Source organism: Mirounga leonina, unplaced genomic scaffold (assembly GCF_011800145.1).
Source record: "Mirounga leonina isolate KUSES-001 unplaced genomic scaffold, KU_Mleo_1.0 Mir_94, whole genome shotgun sequence".
Lineage (NCBI taxonomy): Eukaryota > Metazoa > Chordata > Mammalia > Carnivora > Phocidae > Mirounga > Mirounga leonina.
Genome location: NW_023270855.1, coordinates 3,161,533 through 3,179,280, shown reverse-complemented (window position 1 = coordinate 3,179,280; position 17,748 = coordinate 3,161,533). Strand labels below are relative to the sequence as shown.

Genomic DNA, 17,748 nt, shown 5'->3' with positions numbered 1-17,748 from the left:
CCTGCTGTGTCCCCAACCCTGCCATCTCTCCACCTCCTGCTCTGTCTACCACATCCCAGGCCAGGAAGCCTGCCTTGCCTCAGTTTCTACCAGGTGGCCCCAGGGAGGATGGCGCCATCCCACATCATCCTGAGCAGCAGGCCCCCTCTTGGAAGGAGTGGCAGTGGTTGTGATGCTCACAGCAGTGGGCCCCACCAGACTGAATCCTCAGGCAGAAGCTGCGCCATCATCACTTTTAGATTCCCAGGGTTTAGCCCTCAGTCCTGGACACAAGGCACTGGCAGGAGCCCCAGAGCTGACACTGACATTTCTATGGGACATTCCTTCATACCACGGATCTTAGAGTGGTGGCCTTCGATCAGTCCCAGCTCAGTTATATTATAGTCCATTTATAGATTTATTTTTTAATTCATTGAGCTGATACTTAAATCTTCATATTAAACTTTTAGTTATTTTTGACTTCTCTTAAAAACTGGGATTTGGCATTGCTAGGCCCGCATTCCCATGTGGTGGTCTTGGGCTGCACGCCCCTCTCCCTACTCGCTCTGTTGCTCTTAGGTCTCATGTGGTTTGCTTCCTACATTTAGGGAACATGTTTGGGCCTCTAGGTATTTGAGTACCGAGCCTTGACCGCGAGGTCTGAGCAAAAGTGGGATCGGTGTTTGAGCCAAGAACCTGCAAACACCCACTGAGGGGAGAGGTGCTGCCAGAGGACCAAAGCCACAGAGACCCCATGAGCTCCGAGGTGGCACCAGACAGGTCTGAGCAGAAGGCATGGCCCTCAGCATAGAGTGCCTTGGGCATGGGGTACCCAGGATGCATCCAAGGAAACTGAGGGTCTAGAGGCCATTTGGTAGAGAACAGAGCTCAGCGTACCCTCAGAATTGTCTGAGGTGACCAGATAAAACTCCCCACCCAGCACAGGACGCTACCTCTGACTCCTCCTGGACTCCACCCCTAGCCACTCTCTCAAACTTCAGGCAGTGACCAAGGACCTTGAATTGAAGGGTCCAGTTTCCATGACCTTCAGGCTGAGGAAGAATGGGGGCCGTGGCCTCTGCCTAGATCAGCCCTATCTGCCCCCGACTTATAGACGGAACAACACGGACCCAGGTCGGGAGATGGGGATTTCCTGGCAGTCCCTGTGGTCTGCGCTGTGGATGCCTTTCCTTCCCAGCTGGACACGTCCGCTGAGAGCCTGGCTCTCAGACTTCTTAGTATTTTCTTGACCAGAAGGGAAATTGCAGAGATCACATGGGGACCCATGGGTTCTTCTCCTCTCCTCCTCCTTTGCAGACTACCCCAATGGCATCCGGCTCACGTCTGCTGTCCCTGGAGCAGACATCAAAGTGTTAATAAACTTTAATGCTCCCAATCCTCAAGACCGGAAGAAGTTCACCGATGACCTGCGGGAGTCCATCGCAGAAGTGCAGGAGATGGAGAAGCACAGGATAGAGTGTAAGTTGCAGGCCCCCTGGAGAGGAAGAGCCAGCAGCCCCGGCATCTCTGGGGACTCTCTGAGGCCTCGCCTGTCCTTCCCACGGTCCTGTGACAGGACAGCCCACCTGCCCGGGCCAGAGATGGCGGCATGGGGAGGGCAGCTGAGGCCTCCCTGTGAGAGCCGGGGCTTCAGCGGCCCAGGCCCATCCTGCCTGTGGGACCACACGGCATGTCCTTCCAGGGCCTTAGTTCTCTGGTCACCCCATGAGACAAGCGTTCCCGGAGTTCTGGAGCTGAGCTCTTTGCACTTTAGTGTGGTTATTATTTGTCTGTCTTCCGCATCAGGGCCCAAGTGACTGATGGGATCACAGCCGAGCCCATCGCCTGGGTTCCATCAAAGCTGATTATAATCCTTCCCTCTCCTGGCTCCAAGCCTCGCTCCCTAGAGACACACATAGCTACCCCCATCCAGGGCAAGGCCAGGTTACCCCTTGCTTATCTGCAGGCCCAGATAAGGAGCAGAAGGCATGGCCCTCAGCGTAGAGTGCCTTGGGCATGGGGCACCCAGGATGCATCCAAGGAAACTGAGGGTCTAGAGGCCATTTGGTAGAGAACAGAGCTCAGCGTACCCTCAGAATTGTCTGCCCTCCTTGTCGGCCCTCAGGCCTGCAAAGTGACTATCTTTCCTGCAGACCCAAGACCCACGCCTCTCCAGCCTCCCTTCCAGGGTTTCCTTCCAGCTCCCTTTTGTGAAAGGCAGCATTCATACCTTCTCGTTCCCAAGACAGCCCTGGGCCCCGACTTCTCCCCATGCCAGGCAGATGGCAGCTGGGCCTGCTGCCAAGCCTGCACAGAGGGCCCTGGTCCCGTGCCCACCCCGGGCTGTCCCCTCAAGGCTGTGCTCCTCTCACCGGCCCCTCGCGCCCTCTGTTTTAGCGGAGCTCGAGAAGCAGAAGGGCGTCGTGCGGCCCAGCATGTCCCAGTGCTCCAGCCTCAAGAAGGAGTCGGGCAACGGGACGCTGAGCCGGGCCTGCCTGGACGACAGCTACGCGGGCGGGGAGGGCCTCAAGCGCAGCGCCCTCAGCAGCTCCCTGAGGGACCTCTCGGAAGCGGGTAAGAGCCGGGCCGGGTCCCCCTTCCTAGCCCAGCGCATGCAGGACTCGGACGAGGCAGCTGGGGCACGCGTGGTGCGCCGGGAAGGGCCTGCAGTGGCGGCCGGTGGCGGCGGCAGGGCTCCGACGGAGCACTTCCTGTGACCGTCCCCAAACCGTAGCAACATCTGACCACGCAGAGTGGGCGTCCCCTGAAGGCCAGAGGCAACAGGACCCACTTGTTAAGGCAGAACAGCCGGGAGGTTACCCCCGTTCTCCCTTTCTCCTTGTAGGGGTTTTGTTTATTCTTTTATTTGTTTTCCGGAAACTGCTCTCACACAGAGCGAGCCAGGCCCCGCTGATGGATGTGTCCCTTGTCCTCTGTGCTACTGCGTCCCTGTGTTTTATGCTGATGAATGAAATGGAGTGACGCCCCCTAAACTGTGTCTGGAGACCCCCTCTCCCCGCTGTCCCTGGTCTTGCTTCCCTCACAGCGGGCTCCCTTCTTGGGAAACCCAGGCCCCGATCCAGCCCAGAGCCGGTGGCTGCAGCTGCCCCTGGGATGTCGGGGGGAGAGCCCTGGCAGAACTGTGATTTTTGTGGTTGTTTCTTTGTTTCTGTGTGTGTTTATTTGCTGCCAGCCTCTTAATACCCAAGCACGCAGCATCTCTTCAAGCCTCCCAGATTTCCCGGGGCGGGGGGTGCGCGGAGAGCATCAGGGGGCTTCTGCTGGCGGCCCTCACCTGGCCAGGTCCTCTGAGCGAGTGTTGCTCCAGGCTGCTTGGCCCACAGCGCCGCCGTCAGAGGAGTCGTGGAGGACGGCCCCCGCCCCCTGTTTAGCCAGGCAGCTTCTCCCCAGGAGCCTGATTATAGGCCCTGGTTTGTTGGAGAAGACCCCATCGGGCCGCGATCAGCCCCCTCCCCTCCTGGGGGCTCACCAGCCCACCGTGCCTCAGGCACTACCCCGCGGCCAGCTCTGGGCCCTGCAACAGGTGCCTGCCCGGGACCCCATCCCTCCCCTGCCCCACCAGCACTGCTGCCTCCCTGCAGCTTAGTCATTGCCCAGAAATTTGTTTTTTCTTTTTTTTTTTTTTTGAGTTGGATTTTTTTTTTTCCTTTGCCTTTTTTTGTCTTGTCATATTTTTTTTTTTCCATAGTAAAAATCAAGAAATCCATTGCCAGCATGAGGGTTAACCCAGAGTTTCTCAACCCCTGCGGTCTTGACGTTTAGTGCTGGGGGGGACTGGTCCTGCGCCCTGCAGGATGTTTAGCAGCATCCCTGGCCTCTACCTACGAGATGCCGGGAATACCTCCCTCAGTCATAAGAGTCAGTCATGCCTCCAGAAATTTCCAGGTGTCCGCAGCAGGGGTTGGGGGGCGGGGGACACAAAAATCACCCCTGGTTGGCAAAACTGCCCCTGGTTGAGAACCACTGGTTTTCCCTATGGCTTGTTAAACCCAGCTAAACATAACTGGACTGCTCTGGGCCTCTGCAGGCTGGGGGCTGGGGCCTCTGTTTGAGTTTGTGCAGTGGGTAAGCCCTGGCCTCTCTGTTCCCTGATGCAGTGCCCGGAGGGCTGAGGGGTCTTGTCCAGCCCCTCAGGGTAACTGTGGCTCTGTTGAAACTGAGGCTCCCACCATGGCCGGGATGGCCCTCATGACCAGCCACATCTCTTCCTGCTCCTGGGGGTCAGGGAGAGCCGCATGCCCAGGCCCATGGCCACGTGAGAGACAGAGCTCTGAGATTCGGCTGCTTTCCATTTATTGTTCCTGTTGCCACTGTCATTTGGGCGTTCTGAGCTAAGAAAAACTCTAGGGATGGAGTCTTCCCGGGAGACAGTGAAAAGAATCCGCAGGGAAGAAAGCCCCCTCTACCCAGGAAGCTTGGAGGGCGAGGCAAGGGGTGTAGGAGTGCTGGCAGCTGCCCTCGCCCCAGACTAGGAATGGGCCACCTGGGACCTCCAGGGGGAGACTGGCCGGTGTCGGCAGCCATCCCGGAAGACGCTGGGCGCAGCGGCTGGAGACAAGGAACCCCTTGTCCTGCACTGGGTCGGGCTGCTGCTTTCTGGAGGCAGCGTCACTGCACCCACCGTGGCCCTCACCAAGATGAGCTCGTGGAGAAGAGGCAAGGCCTCGGGGCACTCAGCGCTTGGCACGTCACCACTCCGAGAGCAGCTGCGAGAGAGTGACCTACGATCACACAGCATCCCAGGAGACGACACACCTCAGACGGAGACCTTGGAGACCCAAGAGGCAGTTACAGTTTGGGCCGCGAGGAGACCTCTAGGAGCCCCTGACGTTCTCAGAGCTGCCCAACACCTCCCACATGGTCTTCCTTCGCCCAGGACCCCGTGCTCAATTCAGTGGCACCAGAGTCCTGCTGGCCTGAGATCGAGGACTTGCAAGGACCAGGGACACAGGTGTGACTGGGCCTTAGCCCCTGGCCCAGATCAGTCAAGTCATGGTGGACACTCTCCCCAAGCCCCCCACATCCTCCTGCCCTTCCTGGTCAAGCTACCCAGCACGGGTCTCCAGAAAGAGGATGTCTCCCAGAGGCCATAGGACCCGCCTGCCCCTGTCATTGCTCCAGGGCTTAGCCGGGGCCCTGCAGGTCCTGTACCACGGCAGCCCCCTCAGGGGAGAGTTGGTGGCTCCTGGCGGCCAGTGGCCAAAGCAGCACCAGCTTGGCCTCCAGCATTGTTAAGGGCCACAGGGTGAGACCCTGGGTGAAGAGCCCGTGCTGCATCCTGTGCGACACTGAGGAGCAGGGGGAGGCTGTGAAGAGCCATGCTGGGAACCCCTTCCGGATATGGTTCCTGATCCTGGCCCTGGTTGGCCTGGCAGGGCCTGATCTGGCTCTAGGAGAGGCACCGGGTCGGGTGGGGCTCACCTGTGGCTGGTGCAGGATCCCAGGAGAGAGGGAGGCTACCTGGAGTCAGAGTGCAGGTGAGGGATAGTGTGGATGCATGGGCAAGAGCCACTGTCCCGGCACGCTTCACCTCCGTTAGTACATGGTGTGTGCATGTGTGCACACCCCCGGACACGGGTCTACGCTGAGCAGGTGTCTGTGGGGTGTGCCTGTGAGTAAGGGGCTCTGGGACTGGATTGCAGAGAGCTCCTCTAGGGACACCCCACATCTCATGCTGATTTCAGAAGTTGAAAAGATGAATTCTAAGAAACAACATCATTCAAAGACATCCAAGGTAAAACTATCTGAAGTCTTGGCCCACATGGGGCAGGAGGAGGAACAGGAAGAGGGTTTTGTTCTACTTCAGACTAGATACCATATGGAGCCCCCAAACCTAGCTCCAGGCCTGGCCTAAGTCCCACTGGGAGAAGCAGGCCAGCCGGAAGACATTGCTGGGCACTGGCGGGGGTGGGGGTGGGGGGTGTGGGCTGGCCTTCCTCTGTCCCTGGTTTTCAGTCAGGGGAGTCCTCTAGGCTTAGAGGGGCCAGAGAGCTGACTTTAAAACCCCAAAGACAGCAGAGATCTAACTGTCAGCATTTCTGCATGATGCCACAATATCCTGAGTGTCTGATGCTCATGTCCAGCCCACTCAGAGGAAGGGGCGTGCCGATTTCACAGATGCAGAAACTGAGGTAAAAAAAAAATCAAAGGAGTGCCAGGTAGAGTCACCTCTCCAGCCAAAGGGCCTCCTCCTGCTCCATGTCTCTGGACCACTGTGTTGAGACAAAAAGCAGGAAGAGAAGAAGGTCAGGCCCTCTTCTCACACCAGCTGAAAGATGAGGCTACGTGACCTACATCTTTCTTCTAGCTGGGAATAAGGGCCAGGTCCTATTTGGTTCTCCCTGGTCCTCAGCAACTGGTAGAAAACCCTGTTGCCCTAATCTTCTACGTGGCCCTGTCCTGAGCGAGCTCTGAGGCCCTCTCAGAGCTCACTCCCAGAGTCAAGCAAAGCTCCCAGCTGGAACTCGGGTTTGGGGGTTGGCAGGTGAAGCCAAGGGACCAGATGTCCCCCCAAGTCTGCTGTTGTACGCCCAGGATCAAGGCTGTGTCCCAGGCACAGTCCAGTACACTCGGATGACATGGACCCACAGACCTATTCTCTCAGTGAGCTACAGAGAGGCAGGTAGCAACCTTTCCATCTTCCAGGCTCCTGGGCTCAGCCTGCGTTCAGCTCAGAAGGCAGCATGGCCAGGCTTCCCAGCCCCAGAGGTGGGCAGGCAGACCTGGGTGTGAATCCTGCTCACTGTGGGAATTGGGCCAGACAGCCCCCCAACCAAAGCATCCGTCTCCTCCTTGGCATGGATGCCTGTCCTTCATTGCCATGGGGCTTGACCGAGAACAAAGGTGCTTGGCTCATGGCCAGGGCTGCACAGATGGAAGCCTACAGAACGTCAAGTGGGAGGCCCCTTCTCTGTTCCCTCTTCCTATCTGCCTTCCTGAGAGCCAGTCGGAGACCAGACCCCGAAGCCTGGGCACCCACCCTTCCTGCCAGCCTCAATGTCCTACAGAAATCCATGGAGATGGCCTCCAGAGGGACTGGGGTGGCCAGGGTGAGCCCTGGGCATCCAGAACCAAGAAGACAACAGCCTTCCTCTGACATAGTCAACCTATATTGAGGGCCTACTGTGCGCCATGTGCTGGGGATATTAAAAAGCCATCGGCAGGGAGCACTCATAGCTGAGGGAATGCTTGTAGCATCCCGGGGTGGGGGGGCTGCCCATAGAAGGGCCCTCCCAGCAGCCCCTGACCCTGTCCCCTGCCCCTGGCCAGGGCACTGCACAAACCAAACAACAGTCTCCAGAGGCACATTTGAGCCCCCCAGGAGGAAAAGACAGGACGCCAAGTTTAGTTTCCTCCTAACCATCAACCCCACCGTGCCTGCAAGGGGGGAGATGTATATGTATGTACGAATATGCATATACATGTGTATATGAAATCCACGGAAAGTCAGGGCTGCGCAGGACCACGTTTTGTTTGTTTTGAGCCGTTGGAGGAGCTGCCCCTGTCCCGTTGTCGTCCCCTGTTGGCAGGCGGCTGGGGCCCCACCTGGAGGCACCCCTCCCCCCAGCGGACTGCCAGTCTGGGAGAAGGGGTAGGAAGTTGGGGCTGGTTGAAAAAGAATTTTTTTTCTTGAAACCCACCCCCCCCCCTTTTTTTTTAACTCGTTGCTGCCCTGCCGCCGGCTTCCCCGCGGAGCCCGTCCTCCGACCTCACCCGGGCCCACGGCGGCGCCGGCGGCGGCCCGGCCTCGCGTCCGCGTCTAACCTCTGGTATTGCATGTTCTGGGCAGGGAAGCGAGGGCGTCGCAGCAGTGCGGGATCGCTAGAGAGCAATGTGGAAGTAAGTAGGAAGCGCCTACGTCCAGCTGGCTGTCGCGTGTTGCCTCCCCAATCCTTGGTTTATACCTGTTGTCTTTTTTTTCCCGTCGTTTTGTTTTGTTCTGTTTTGCTGCTCCTCGCCCCTACTGCACAGGGGCGCAGACACCCCCCGCGCCCCATGCCTGCCTCTGCCCCGCTGCATGCCAGCTTCGTCGCCTAGAGTTGCCCATGCCTCTCACCGCTTGTTTGGGCTGGACCCGTGGGGGGTGGTTCTGAATTCTGTGTTTTAGTTTCCGCTTAACCCTGTCCCCGGTGGGGCCCCCCCCCCCCCCCCCCCGTGGTTAACATCCCGGCTTCCCGGCACTCCCCCCGGGGTCCCCACCTGCCGGCACTGCTCCTGGGTGGAAGGCACCGCCGCCAGGCGCCCATGCACCCTCCACCCACGCTGTCCTGGGGGTGGGGGGGCGGGGGCAGGGCGGTTTTGCCGGTCTCTTGACTTCCATGCTCCGCCATCCCCATCGCTTCCTTCCTGGAGTTTCGATTGCTGTGTGTCTGCAGTCAGGGCACTGTGGACTTGCTTAGCTAGCTCGGGGGAGGAGAGCCTTGAGAGAAAGAAAAATTCAGTGTGGATTTCATGAGATTTCATTCATCTTCCAACCATCTCTATATTACTGTTCTCATCTTAACCTCAGCTTGCAGACCTTTTTGTTTCCTTCTTTTTCCTTGTTTGGTTTGCAGTAGGTAGCTGCAGTGAAATGCCTAGGCAGCCCCACCACCCAGAACAAGGTTCCCTGAGCCCGTCCTGTCCCTACCACCAGCTTCCCAGAAACCTTGGGGCAGAGCTGATGCCCTTGCACCCATGGAGAGGACCCAGGAGAGTGTAGGGTGCAATTTGAGCAGGAACGGGGTCCTTCATGCACACCAGCCCACCCCACTCCATGCCGCACACGCCGCTCACAGGCACCCCCAGGCCAGGTGTCCTGATCCGAAAGCTCAGGCCGCCTTCCGTGTCAGGACGAGAGCAGAAGTCACACTTGTGCTGCTGCTGCTGCTTTGACCAGACAGGAGGGTCCCTCGTGCCCTGCCCCACCCCCCGTCCCGCAGCGGAAGGCCACTTCTGAGTCCCTGCCGGCCCCCAGTAGCATGAGCGGAGGTGACGCTAACCCAGCCTCGCCCAGCCCCGCCCTCGGCAGCCAGTGAGTTGAACTAAGGCTTAGCAGTCAGTGGGTGAACTTTTTACATTGAAAAAAAAAATCATTCTGACATAAGTGCTTTAAGATCTTTTAATTTTGGTTTCTATGAATTTCCTTTTTAGGGGTCCATCATTAGCAGTCCTCACATGCGCCGGAGAGCTACATCAACACGAGAGTGTCCATCTCGCCCACACCAGACTATGCCTAATTCATCCTCCCTCCTGGGCTCCTTATTTGGGAGTAAGAGAGGGAAGCCCCCTCCCCAGGCCCACCCGCCCCCAGCCCCTCCCCACCCGCCGGGCCTGCCCCACCCGCAGCACCCTGTGGCCAGCCAGCACCAAGGGCCTGTCGAGGGCCTGCCGCAAGCCCAGGTGCATGTGCACCGCCCCCAGTACTGCCACGTGCAGCAGAACCCGCCCCCCTACCACCACCACCACCACTACCACCCCCCCCAGCACATCCAGCACGCACACCAGTACCACCACGGTCCCCACGGGGGGCACCCGCCCTACGGGGCCCATGTGCACAGCCACCCACCGCTGCCCTCGGCCCATGCCGGCCACCCGGGCCACCCGGGCCACGCAGCGCACCACCACGGGCAGCCCCCCGCCCCGCCGCCCCCCACCAGCAGCAAGGCCAAACCCAGCGGCATCAGCACAATTGTGTAGACAGCCTGGGCGGGGTCCCAGACTCCCTGGAACAACTGCACACCACACAGAGTCATGCCCAGGGCGGCCAGCCTCAGACCAGACCCAGGGCACTTGTGTTTCCACCTCTCCCCTCTGCTCCCCACGGCCTGGATGGAGCCCCCTGAGCCCACGGGGCTTATGTTGTGGGAACAAAGCTCCCGATCGCACTTAGCGTGGGTGTCCCGGGTTCCATCCACTTCGACCCCAGGGGTGGGCCTCGGCCACCATCAGCCTTGAAAACGGTGCCACGGGCCACGTAGCTGTTGAACTGCCCCCCACCCCAAAGCAGCCCTCAGCTCTGCTCCCTAACTGTACACGCATATGAAAACCCAGCCTAGGAAAAGAAGAAACGAGACACAAAAACCAGAGACAGAACAAAACAAAACAGAACAAAACAAACAAAAAACCCAAAACTTGCTGCATTTATTGCTCTTTTATTGACAATGGGCAAAAAATTAAGTAGACCTGATATGGTTGATGAAAATAACGTAAGTAAACTTTATATAATATAAATATATAAATATATAAATATATATATATATATACTGTATAGGTAGTATTTGTGTGTGAAAGGAAACGTCTCAGTCCACAAAATTAGCAATAGAGACTTTACAAGGAGCTCCACTTACCTGATAAGAAGACAGTACCTTACATGAATGTGTGAGAGAGAGTAAACCAAAAACGTAAATGCTAGGAACAAATTCAGATACTTCCATATTTTCATAAAAAGAAGAGAAGTCCCTCCAGGACTGGCTAAAATCTTTATGCGATCATTACTAACTGTGCCAAGTAACATAGCATCTAACTGTTTAAAAAGTCCAATATTGCTTTGTATAAATCCTTATTTTATTAACAGAAAACTATCATAAGTACTCAGTATTATAACTGCTCTGTTATTTCAGGTAAGCAAATAGATAAAAATGCAGTAAACTCTACAGTAGCAACTCGGGACAACCAGTAACTGGTTGTCTGAGGATATTGGTTACACAGATTCTTAGACACTTTAATGGCTGCGATAACTGTGAATTTCCATGATCCATATTTCTTTTATATGCATATGATTTAATGCACACTCATTCAGAGTCCTCCGAGGGGGGGCACCCATCCACGGCAGAAGTGTCCATCTCCAACATGAAAACGGCCAGCTCCCATCCTCGTCCCCCCAACACCATAACTTACTCATCCTGTCTCCACTGCAACAGGCACGAGCCCCGGAGCGAGTTTCCGCCGGGAACCGCTCCGAGCCCGAACGCTCATTCTAGCATGTAGCAACCCAGGGCGGTGTGTGTGTTTCCCATTTTGTTTTCTGAGTGGTAGCCGTGATCATCGTGACTCCATGTGGCCATGTGCTAGCACACCCCCCCCTCGCCGTGTCATCACCGTGGCCCCTCTGACCCCGGCCACGAGTGCCGGCCCTCGCCAGCGAAGCCCCCCGCTGCCTTCTCATGGTCCAGTTAGCTGCCAGGGCATCAACATGACTCTCAGCTGTGCTCTTGTCGCTTCCGTGTTGTGGTGACACCATCTGCCCCCCTGGGGCTGGGCGCCGCAGGCGTCCGGTTCTGTGACTGAGTCACCCACGGGCCGTACTTTGTAGTTTCAGCCCTTCGAGCCACTGCAGCCGCCAGTGCTGTGCTCCTAAGCCGTGGGACCCGAGGACTGCCCCACGGCCCCTGCCCCGGCGGAGAGCCCTTTCAGAAAGGGCGAAGCTAGTGCGGGACTCTGCGGGCCGCGGGCTCCGCGCTCCGTGGATGGCGTGGCGTGCCGTGGCCAGATGGCAGGAGGACCGAGGGGAGCCCACCTGGCGGGCCAGCGGGGGGGGGGGGTCCTGCCCGTCTCCCTCCCCACCCACCCCTTTATCATATCATCAAGGCCACCATACCAGCAAATCTGCAAACCGAGCACTTTGTTAATCTCCACAGAGAGCAAATACAGCAATCTAGAGTTTAGCCTTTTTTTTTTTTTTTTTTTTTGGAAGAAGTGTGACTTTAACCTGCCCACCTTTATCTTCCCATCGGTGTCGTATTTCTCTCCCAGAAGGAGAGAAGTAAGAAGCACGGGTGTGTCTGATTTGGTCCAGGCTGGCGGGAGGCTCCCCGCTCCCGCTGGCTCCTAAATTCCTTGGTTTCCCCGCAGAGTCAGGCTCCCCGAGGCATTCTCTGTCTTGCAGTTTAAAGGATGTTGTTCTGACCAGGAACAGTTGAATTGTACTGCATGCCACCCGGCGTCAGTCATGCGAGGCCACACTCTATGTATTGTGTATTTGCAAACTATATCAGTGTTACTGTTGACAAATAGTTGAAGTAAAGTGATAACATATGAAATATGTCGGCTTTTCTTCACCCTCTGTACCAATAGTAAAGTCTAACTGTAAACTCGAGGTTGTTCCAGAAAAGATACAGGCTGTTTGGCGCCAGATTGCCCTTTCCGAAGGGACAACCACTAATGAGAAAGAAGAGAGGGCGAAGCCAATGGCCAGGGTGGGGGGCTCTGTCCATCGCTGTCCTTCGTGCTCCACGGCCATTCCGAACCTTCACCTCCAAAGCTGCCATCCGTGTGTCCTGACGCTTTGTTGGGGCGTCACAGGGCTGGATCTAGCGAAAGGGGGCTTCTTGAACAAATTCCGTTTCTCCCCATGTTTCCAACTTCACAGTGTGTTGGGCTCAGGTCAGTGGGGTTTCATCAATCCTTTGTGTCATATTTACAAACTTACCATGGGAAATGCTTCCAGAAGGTACATTGTTCCACTAAGGAAGCTGGAGCCGCGCTGCCCAAGTGTCGTCTGGGCAGCAAAACCTTCTGACAGATTGCTGTGTCCCCCCCGCCCCCAGTGTTGCTTTCGTGGGACTGTTCTTTCTAGACCCCAGCCTGCCACAGAGTCACAGCTATGGGGGCCTGTCTTCCGCCACCACCCCCCCCCCCCCCGATAGGCAGCAGGAAGCTGAGCACTGCACTGTCAGGACGCACTGGGGACATTTCTCTCAAGTCGCACAAATTGTTCCAATTAAACAGTAACTGCTGACAGGAGCAGGAGACCCATAGCGGAAGTGGCTGATAGCGTCGCAAAAATCTTTTCTGGGACAACAATTAAATCATGTATTTGTATTTTTTTTTAAGTTTATGAATGAATTGTACAACAATGTAAAAATAAAGTTCATCCTAATATGGTGTGCACATCTTGCTTAAAAATGTCTTCGGTCATCCAGTGTAGAGCGATTTTTCCATCCCACGCTGCATGCAGCAGAAGCCTCTTGTTTTTCTTTAAAATGAGCTGAAAAGACAGCAGATACTTAAACATGACCCTAGGTGTTGACTCAGCGTTCTGTATGAAGCTGTGTCTCCACAGGTAAGCATGCATCTTACAGTTCCGTTGTAAAATATCATCTCCCTTCCTGCCCGGAAATGGAGTAATTCTGTAAAGTGTCTTCAATCACAACAATAATCAAGGAAACAGATGGCGAAACAAATCAGTGTGAAGTGGGGGTGGTGAAAAGGGACAGGCGGGAGGAGCTGTGTTTCCCCTAGCCGGCGGGCACGCACACTAGCCTAACTGCGGCCACATCGAGGCCCCACGCAGGAGCCGTCTCCTCCTGGGAACTGTCTGTCGTTCACCTCCTAGTTGTTTTAACCGATTAGCATCAGGTCTTGAATGCAGACCGTTCAAAGACTTCGAGAGACACCTCGCTCCCAAGAGGCCCGGTACCCGCTGTGTAACTTTGGGCAGGAAAGGAGTGCTTTTGTTTTAATATGCATTCTGTTTGTGAGTAGTAACAGACTCTATTGATGTAAAACCATAGCTGTGATCATGTGGAGAAATCAAATAAATCCTTTAAAACTCTCGGGTTTTTACTTTGTCTGAAAAGTCCAGCTGTTTCCCTATGGAGCAGACACAGAGAGCTCTCCAGCTGACCACTTGGCCCCGTCCTTGTCGTGACTGCCAGCAGCAGCTTTCCTGGAAGACACGGGACCAGGGGCGCCTGGGGGTTAAGTGTCTGCTTTCGGCTCAGGTCATGATCCCGGGGTCCTGGGATCGAGCCCCACATCGGGCTCCCTGCTTAGCGGGAAGCCTGCTTCTCCCTCTCCCACTCCCCCTGCTTGTGTTCCCTCTCTCACTGTGTCTCTCTCTCTGTCAAATAAATAAATAAAATCTTAAAAAAAAAAAAGACACAGGACTGACTTTAATCGAGGGTGCTGCTATAAGACTTAAAGGTACGCATCACAATGTAGGCACGGATGGAAGTTTTCAAAGGGATTTATAATTTCTAACCACTTTCAACAAATTTGGTGGTCCATTGAGTTAGAGAGGAGCTGGCTTCTTTGGGGTGTTGAAGTGGACTGGGAACTCCGTGGGGGGAGCCAGTCCCCAGATGCTGGAGGAGAGATGATTTTATGAGGTCAAAGCAGCCATTTTTCCACGCGATGGTGAATATGATGTGCAAAAACCAGGAAGGTGAATTCTGGTTCACCCGTGAGAACATGATGGGCTTGTACAATTTCTCCTTTCCCGGAACCAAATTCAGCTCCAGAGAATACCGCCTTCAAGTTTCCATTTCGTACCAGAAAGTGAAGTAAAACTGGTAGATCTCATTTGTGGAACTCAAAAAAAGGTTAATTTTAGGGACCAAAATGAGCTGTGGCCCACCCCTCATAGAGAAGTGACTTGGGATCAAAAGAGGTGCTCAGACTTGTGCAGATGGGGGGCCATTCCTTTTCCAGGCTACTCCGAGGCTCTTCAGGGGGTGAAGCTGGTCACTGAAATTCCCTGAAACACTTAGCTGTACTTTTGTGTCTGACGTCATGATGCATGCACGGGGCTGCGCTCCCCAGCTGCTTGATGTAGGTGAGCTGCTAAGCCACCGCTTGGAGGGGACGATTCTCTGGGTATTGCGTTTGTCTCCCCCACCAGACTGTGAGCTCCCTCCCACTTCTCTGTGTCCGGTGACCAAGCACAGGACTGGTCTTGTCAAAATGCATCTAAAAATGAGCTGATGGTTGCAAGGGGGAGTGGGAGGGCATAGTAGAACCACTGGGCTGATCTTAGCCTGTGTAAATCACCACCACCCTCAAAAATGTACGGAAGCCTGTTCGCTCAGCCATTTGCTACCCTTGACATTGAGAATGCTGGCTGGGGCCACACAGGACACAGTCAGACTTCTACAAGAGTGGTTCATACTGGCCGTTTCCAGCCCCCACACGCTGCACGTTTTTAGCCTTCATTTTACTTGACCTCTGGGCAGCTTCCAATACTGTTCACACATATTCCTTCCTGAAACACTGTTTCCCGGGCGCCTGGGTGGCTCAGTCAGTTAAGCATCTGCCTTCGGCTCAGGTCATGGGTCCTGGGATCGAGCCCCGCATCAGGCTCCTTGCTCAGCGGGGAGTCTACTTCTCCCTCTGCTTCTCTGCTCCTCCTTCTTCCTCTGCTGCTCCCCCTGCTTTGTGCTCTCTCACTCTTGCTCTCTCTCAAATAAATAAAAATTAAAAAAAAAAGAAAAGAAAAAGAAACACTGTCTCCTTAACATCTTCTATCCCACTCTCTTCCTCTCTGAGGACGCCCTCAAGTCCCCTTTGCAGGGTAATACTCCTCTGTGGAGCCTTGCAGGGTTGGTTTGAGGACCAGGCCCAAGCCTCTTCCTTCACTTCTCTCTCCAGGCCTGCAGTTTCAGCCAACCTGTGTGCCCCCGCAGCTTCCAGATTTGCATGTCCAGCCCAGACCTCTGTTCCAAGCACTGTGTTCCCTTGGATCTCTCAGTCATGCCCCAAACTCTTTATGTCCACCACCACCCTCATAGTCTCATACAGATACACACCTGAAACCGAGGCCCCTGCTGTGTTCCCTGTTTGGGCAAATGGCACCACCACTGAGCTGTACACACCAGGACTTAAGAATTGTTCTTGACACTTGTCCTTTCTTTTGACTTTCCAAGTCCATTCTGTCACCAAGCCCTTTAGATTTTTGCCTCCGACATACTGAGTCTATCCATTTCTGCACATCTCTCCCCTGGCCTGGAGCTCCCTGACTGGTCTCCCAGATGCCACAGCGCCCCCCTCAACCCATTCTCCATGTGGCATCAGAGGAATCTTCTTAAGGGGCATCCCGCGTAAAGCCAAGTCAGTGGCTTCCTATTGACCTTATGATTAGAAAAATAAGAAGATCCTTGGGACGCCTGGGTGGCTCAGTCGGTGAAGTGTCTGCCTTTGGCTCAGGTCATGATCCCGGGGTCCTGGGATCGAGCCCCGCATCAGGCTCCCTGCTAAGCAGGGAGCCTGCTTCTCCCTCTCCTTCTGACTCTCCCCACCATTCATGCTCTCTCTCTCTATCTCTATCGCTAACTCTGTCTCTCTCAAATAAATAAAATCTTAAAAAAAAAGATCCTTAATGAGGCCTTCATGAGGCCTATGTGATCTGACATAACCCTCACTTTCCCCTTGCTCCCTAGCCTTTCAGATGCCCAGACAAGCTGTTTCCTCCTGCCTCTGGGCCTGTGCAAGTGTTCTCTCCCTTCCCCCAACAGTGGGATGCTTTTCTTCCCATCTTCGTTTAGTTAGCTCCTAGTTCATCCAACAAACTTTAGTTCAGCCATTACTCCCTCTGAGATGCATCCCTTGTAGTTATATATGGTGTGATCACTGCGACAGCGGATGTCACCAGGTCGGGACAGTGGTGGCTCTTGTACCCTGCTGTCATCTCAACACACAGCAGAAGCAGAACTGCCATGAATGTTTGTTGAATGAATAAACAAACACCTAGGACCAAAGATGGAATTCGGCACTGAAATGCACGATACAATTTAGTGGCTCAAAATGAGATCAGAGATCTAGGGAAGCAGCTTGGGGCCAGGGTGCTGGGTAGAGGCCAGCATTCCTCACTACTTCCAGGAACACTTGGAGCAGTGGTTGGAGGCTTTTAATCATTGTTTTAGCTTTCACTAAATGTGTTCTAACATTTAGAGCATTTGGAAAGAATAGATTCATACAAAGCAGGGAAAACCCTCACCTACAATCCCACCACCCAAAAACAGTTATAATTATTAGGTCTACTTGCTTTGCATCTTTTCTTCACACATATTCTCAATTACCTGGTTCAGATCTTCTATGTATGTCCCAAAAGCTTTGTAAGTGTTCTTTGGTACCCATCGTGAACAAATAGTTCACAAGCAAAAACGATGTAGGAAAAGCCAGATTAGACAAAGTTACACTGGTTTTTTACTGCAGGACTTCTCAGAGCCTTTGAAAGGATGATGTGCATTCTGAATCTCTGAAAGACAGTCTGTGCCATGTTTCCCAAACTTACTGAGCCGTGGAACTCTTGCACTCTACAGCATACAGTTTAGTACAAGTTTGTATGTGTAAATTTTGGTTTTTTCCCCTTATAATGAAAGACTCAATGGTTTATAATGTCTGCATAATGGCCCATCATATGGATGTTGCACAATGTACTTGGCATACAGAGAGTGTTATTTTGGTGAACAAGGAAGACACAGAAGGAAATCCTAGAGTTTCTGAGTGGGTTTGGTGATTCTGGTAAGGATGTGAGACCTGGAGAAGTTGGACACCCCTGAATCTAACTTTAGTGCTGAGTTCCTGGGACGAACATTGACACCAGTTTGGCAACTCTGGGTAACCTTGTGTCAGCTGAGATGCCACTCATTCAGTGTATTCAAGTCAGTGCTCACTTCCCAATGGAACCCATCCCACTTCTCAGCACAGAGTGGGCTGTAATAAAGATTTATTGGCTGGCTGATGGCAGGGATGTCATGAAGGTTAATTTCTCCCATTTCTAATGTGCAGCTTCGTGACTGTTGAGGCTTTTATAGGGGAATCTTTTCTTCACTTCCTGTTACTCATAACACACTCCATCCTCACCTCCAGCATGACCACTGGTATTTCTCATCTCCCATGGAGTTAGTAGGGAAGAAGCCATTCAAAAATAAAAATGCCTGAGGGTAATCACAGCCACCTCAATAGGAATGTCTCCCCACATCCTTTAAGAACTGTTCAGGAGAGGAGCTAGTGCAAGATGGCAGAGGAGTAGGAGACCTTAGTTTTGTC

At 54.3% G+C, this 17,748-nt stretch overlaps 1 protein-coding gene across 5 annotated transcripts in view; it reads left to right on the top strand.

Moving 5' to 3' along the window:
* Positions 1 to 13,534, top strand: part of IQSEC1 (IQ motif and Sec7 domain ArfGEF 1) — a 122,644-nt gene extending 109,110 nt beyond the window's left edge. For 4 of the 5 annotated variants that reach the window (XM_034997112.1, XM_034997115.1, XM_034997114.1 and 1 more), the window contains exons 11-14: positions 1,297 to 1,458; positions 2,377 to 2,553; positions 7,790 to 7,839; positions 9,133 to 13,534. In XM_034997112.1, coding sequence (XP_034853003.1) covers positions 1,297 to 1,458; positions 2,377 to 2,553; positions 7,790 to 7,839; positions 9,133 to 9,678 — 935 coding nt within the window. In that variant the 3' untranslated portion in view covers positions 9,679 to 13,534. The remainder of the gene's footprint in view (positions 1 to 1,296; positions 1,459 to 2,376; positions 2,554 to 7,789; positions 7,840 to 9,132) is intronic. The other variant, XM_034997116.1, reaches the window with a different exon arrangement.
* Positions 13,535 to 17,748: the final 4,214 nt, after the last annotated feature.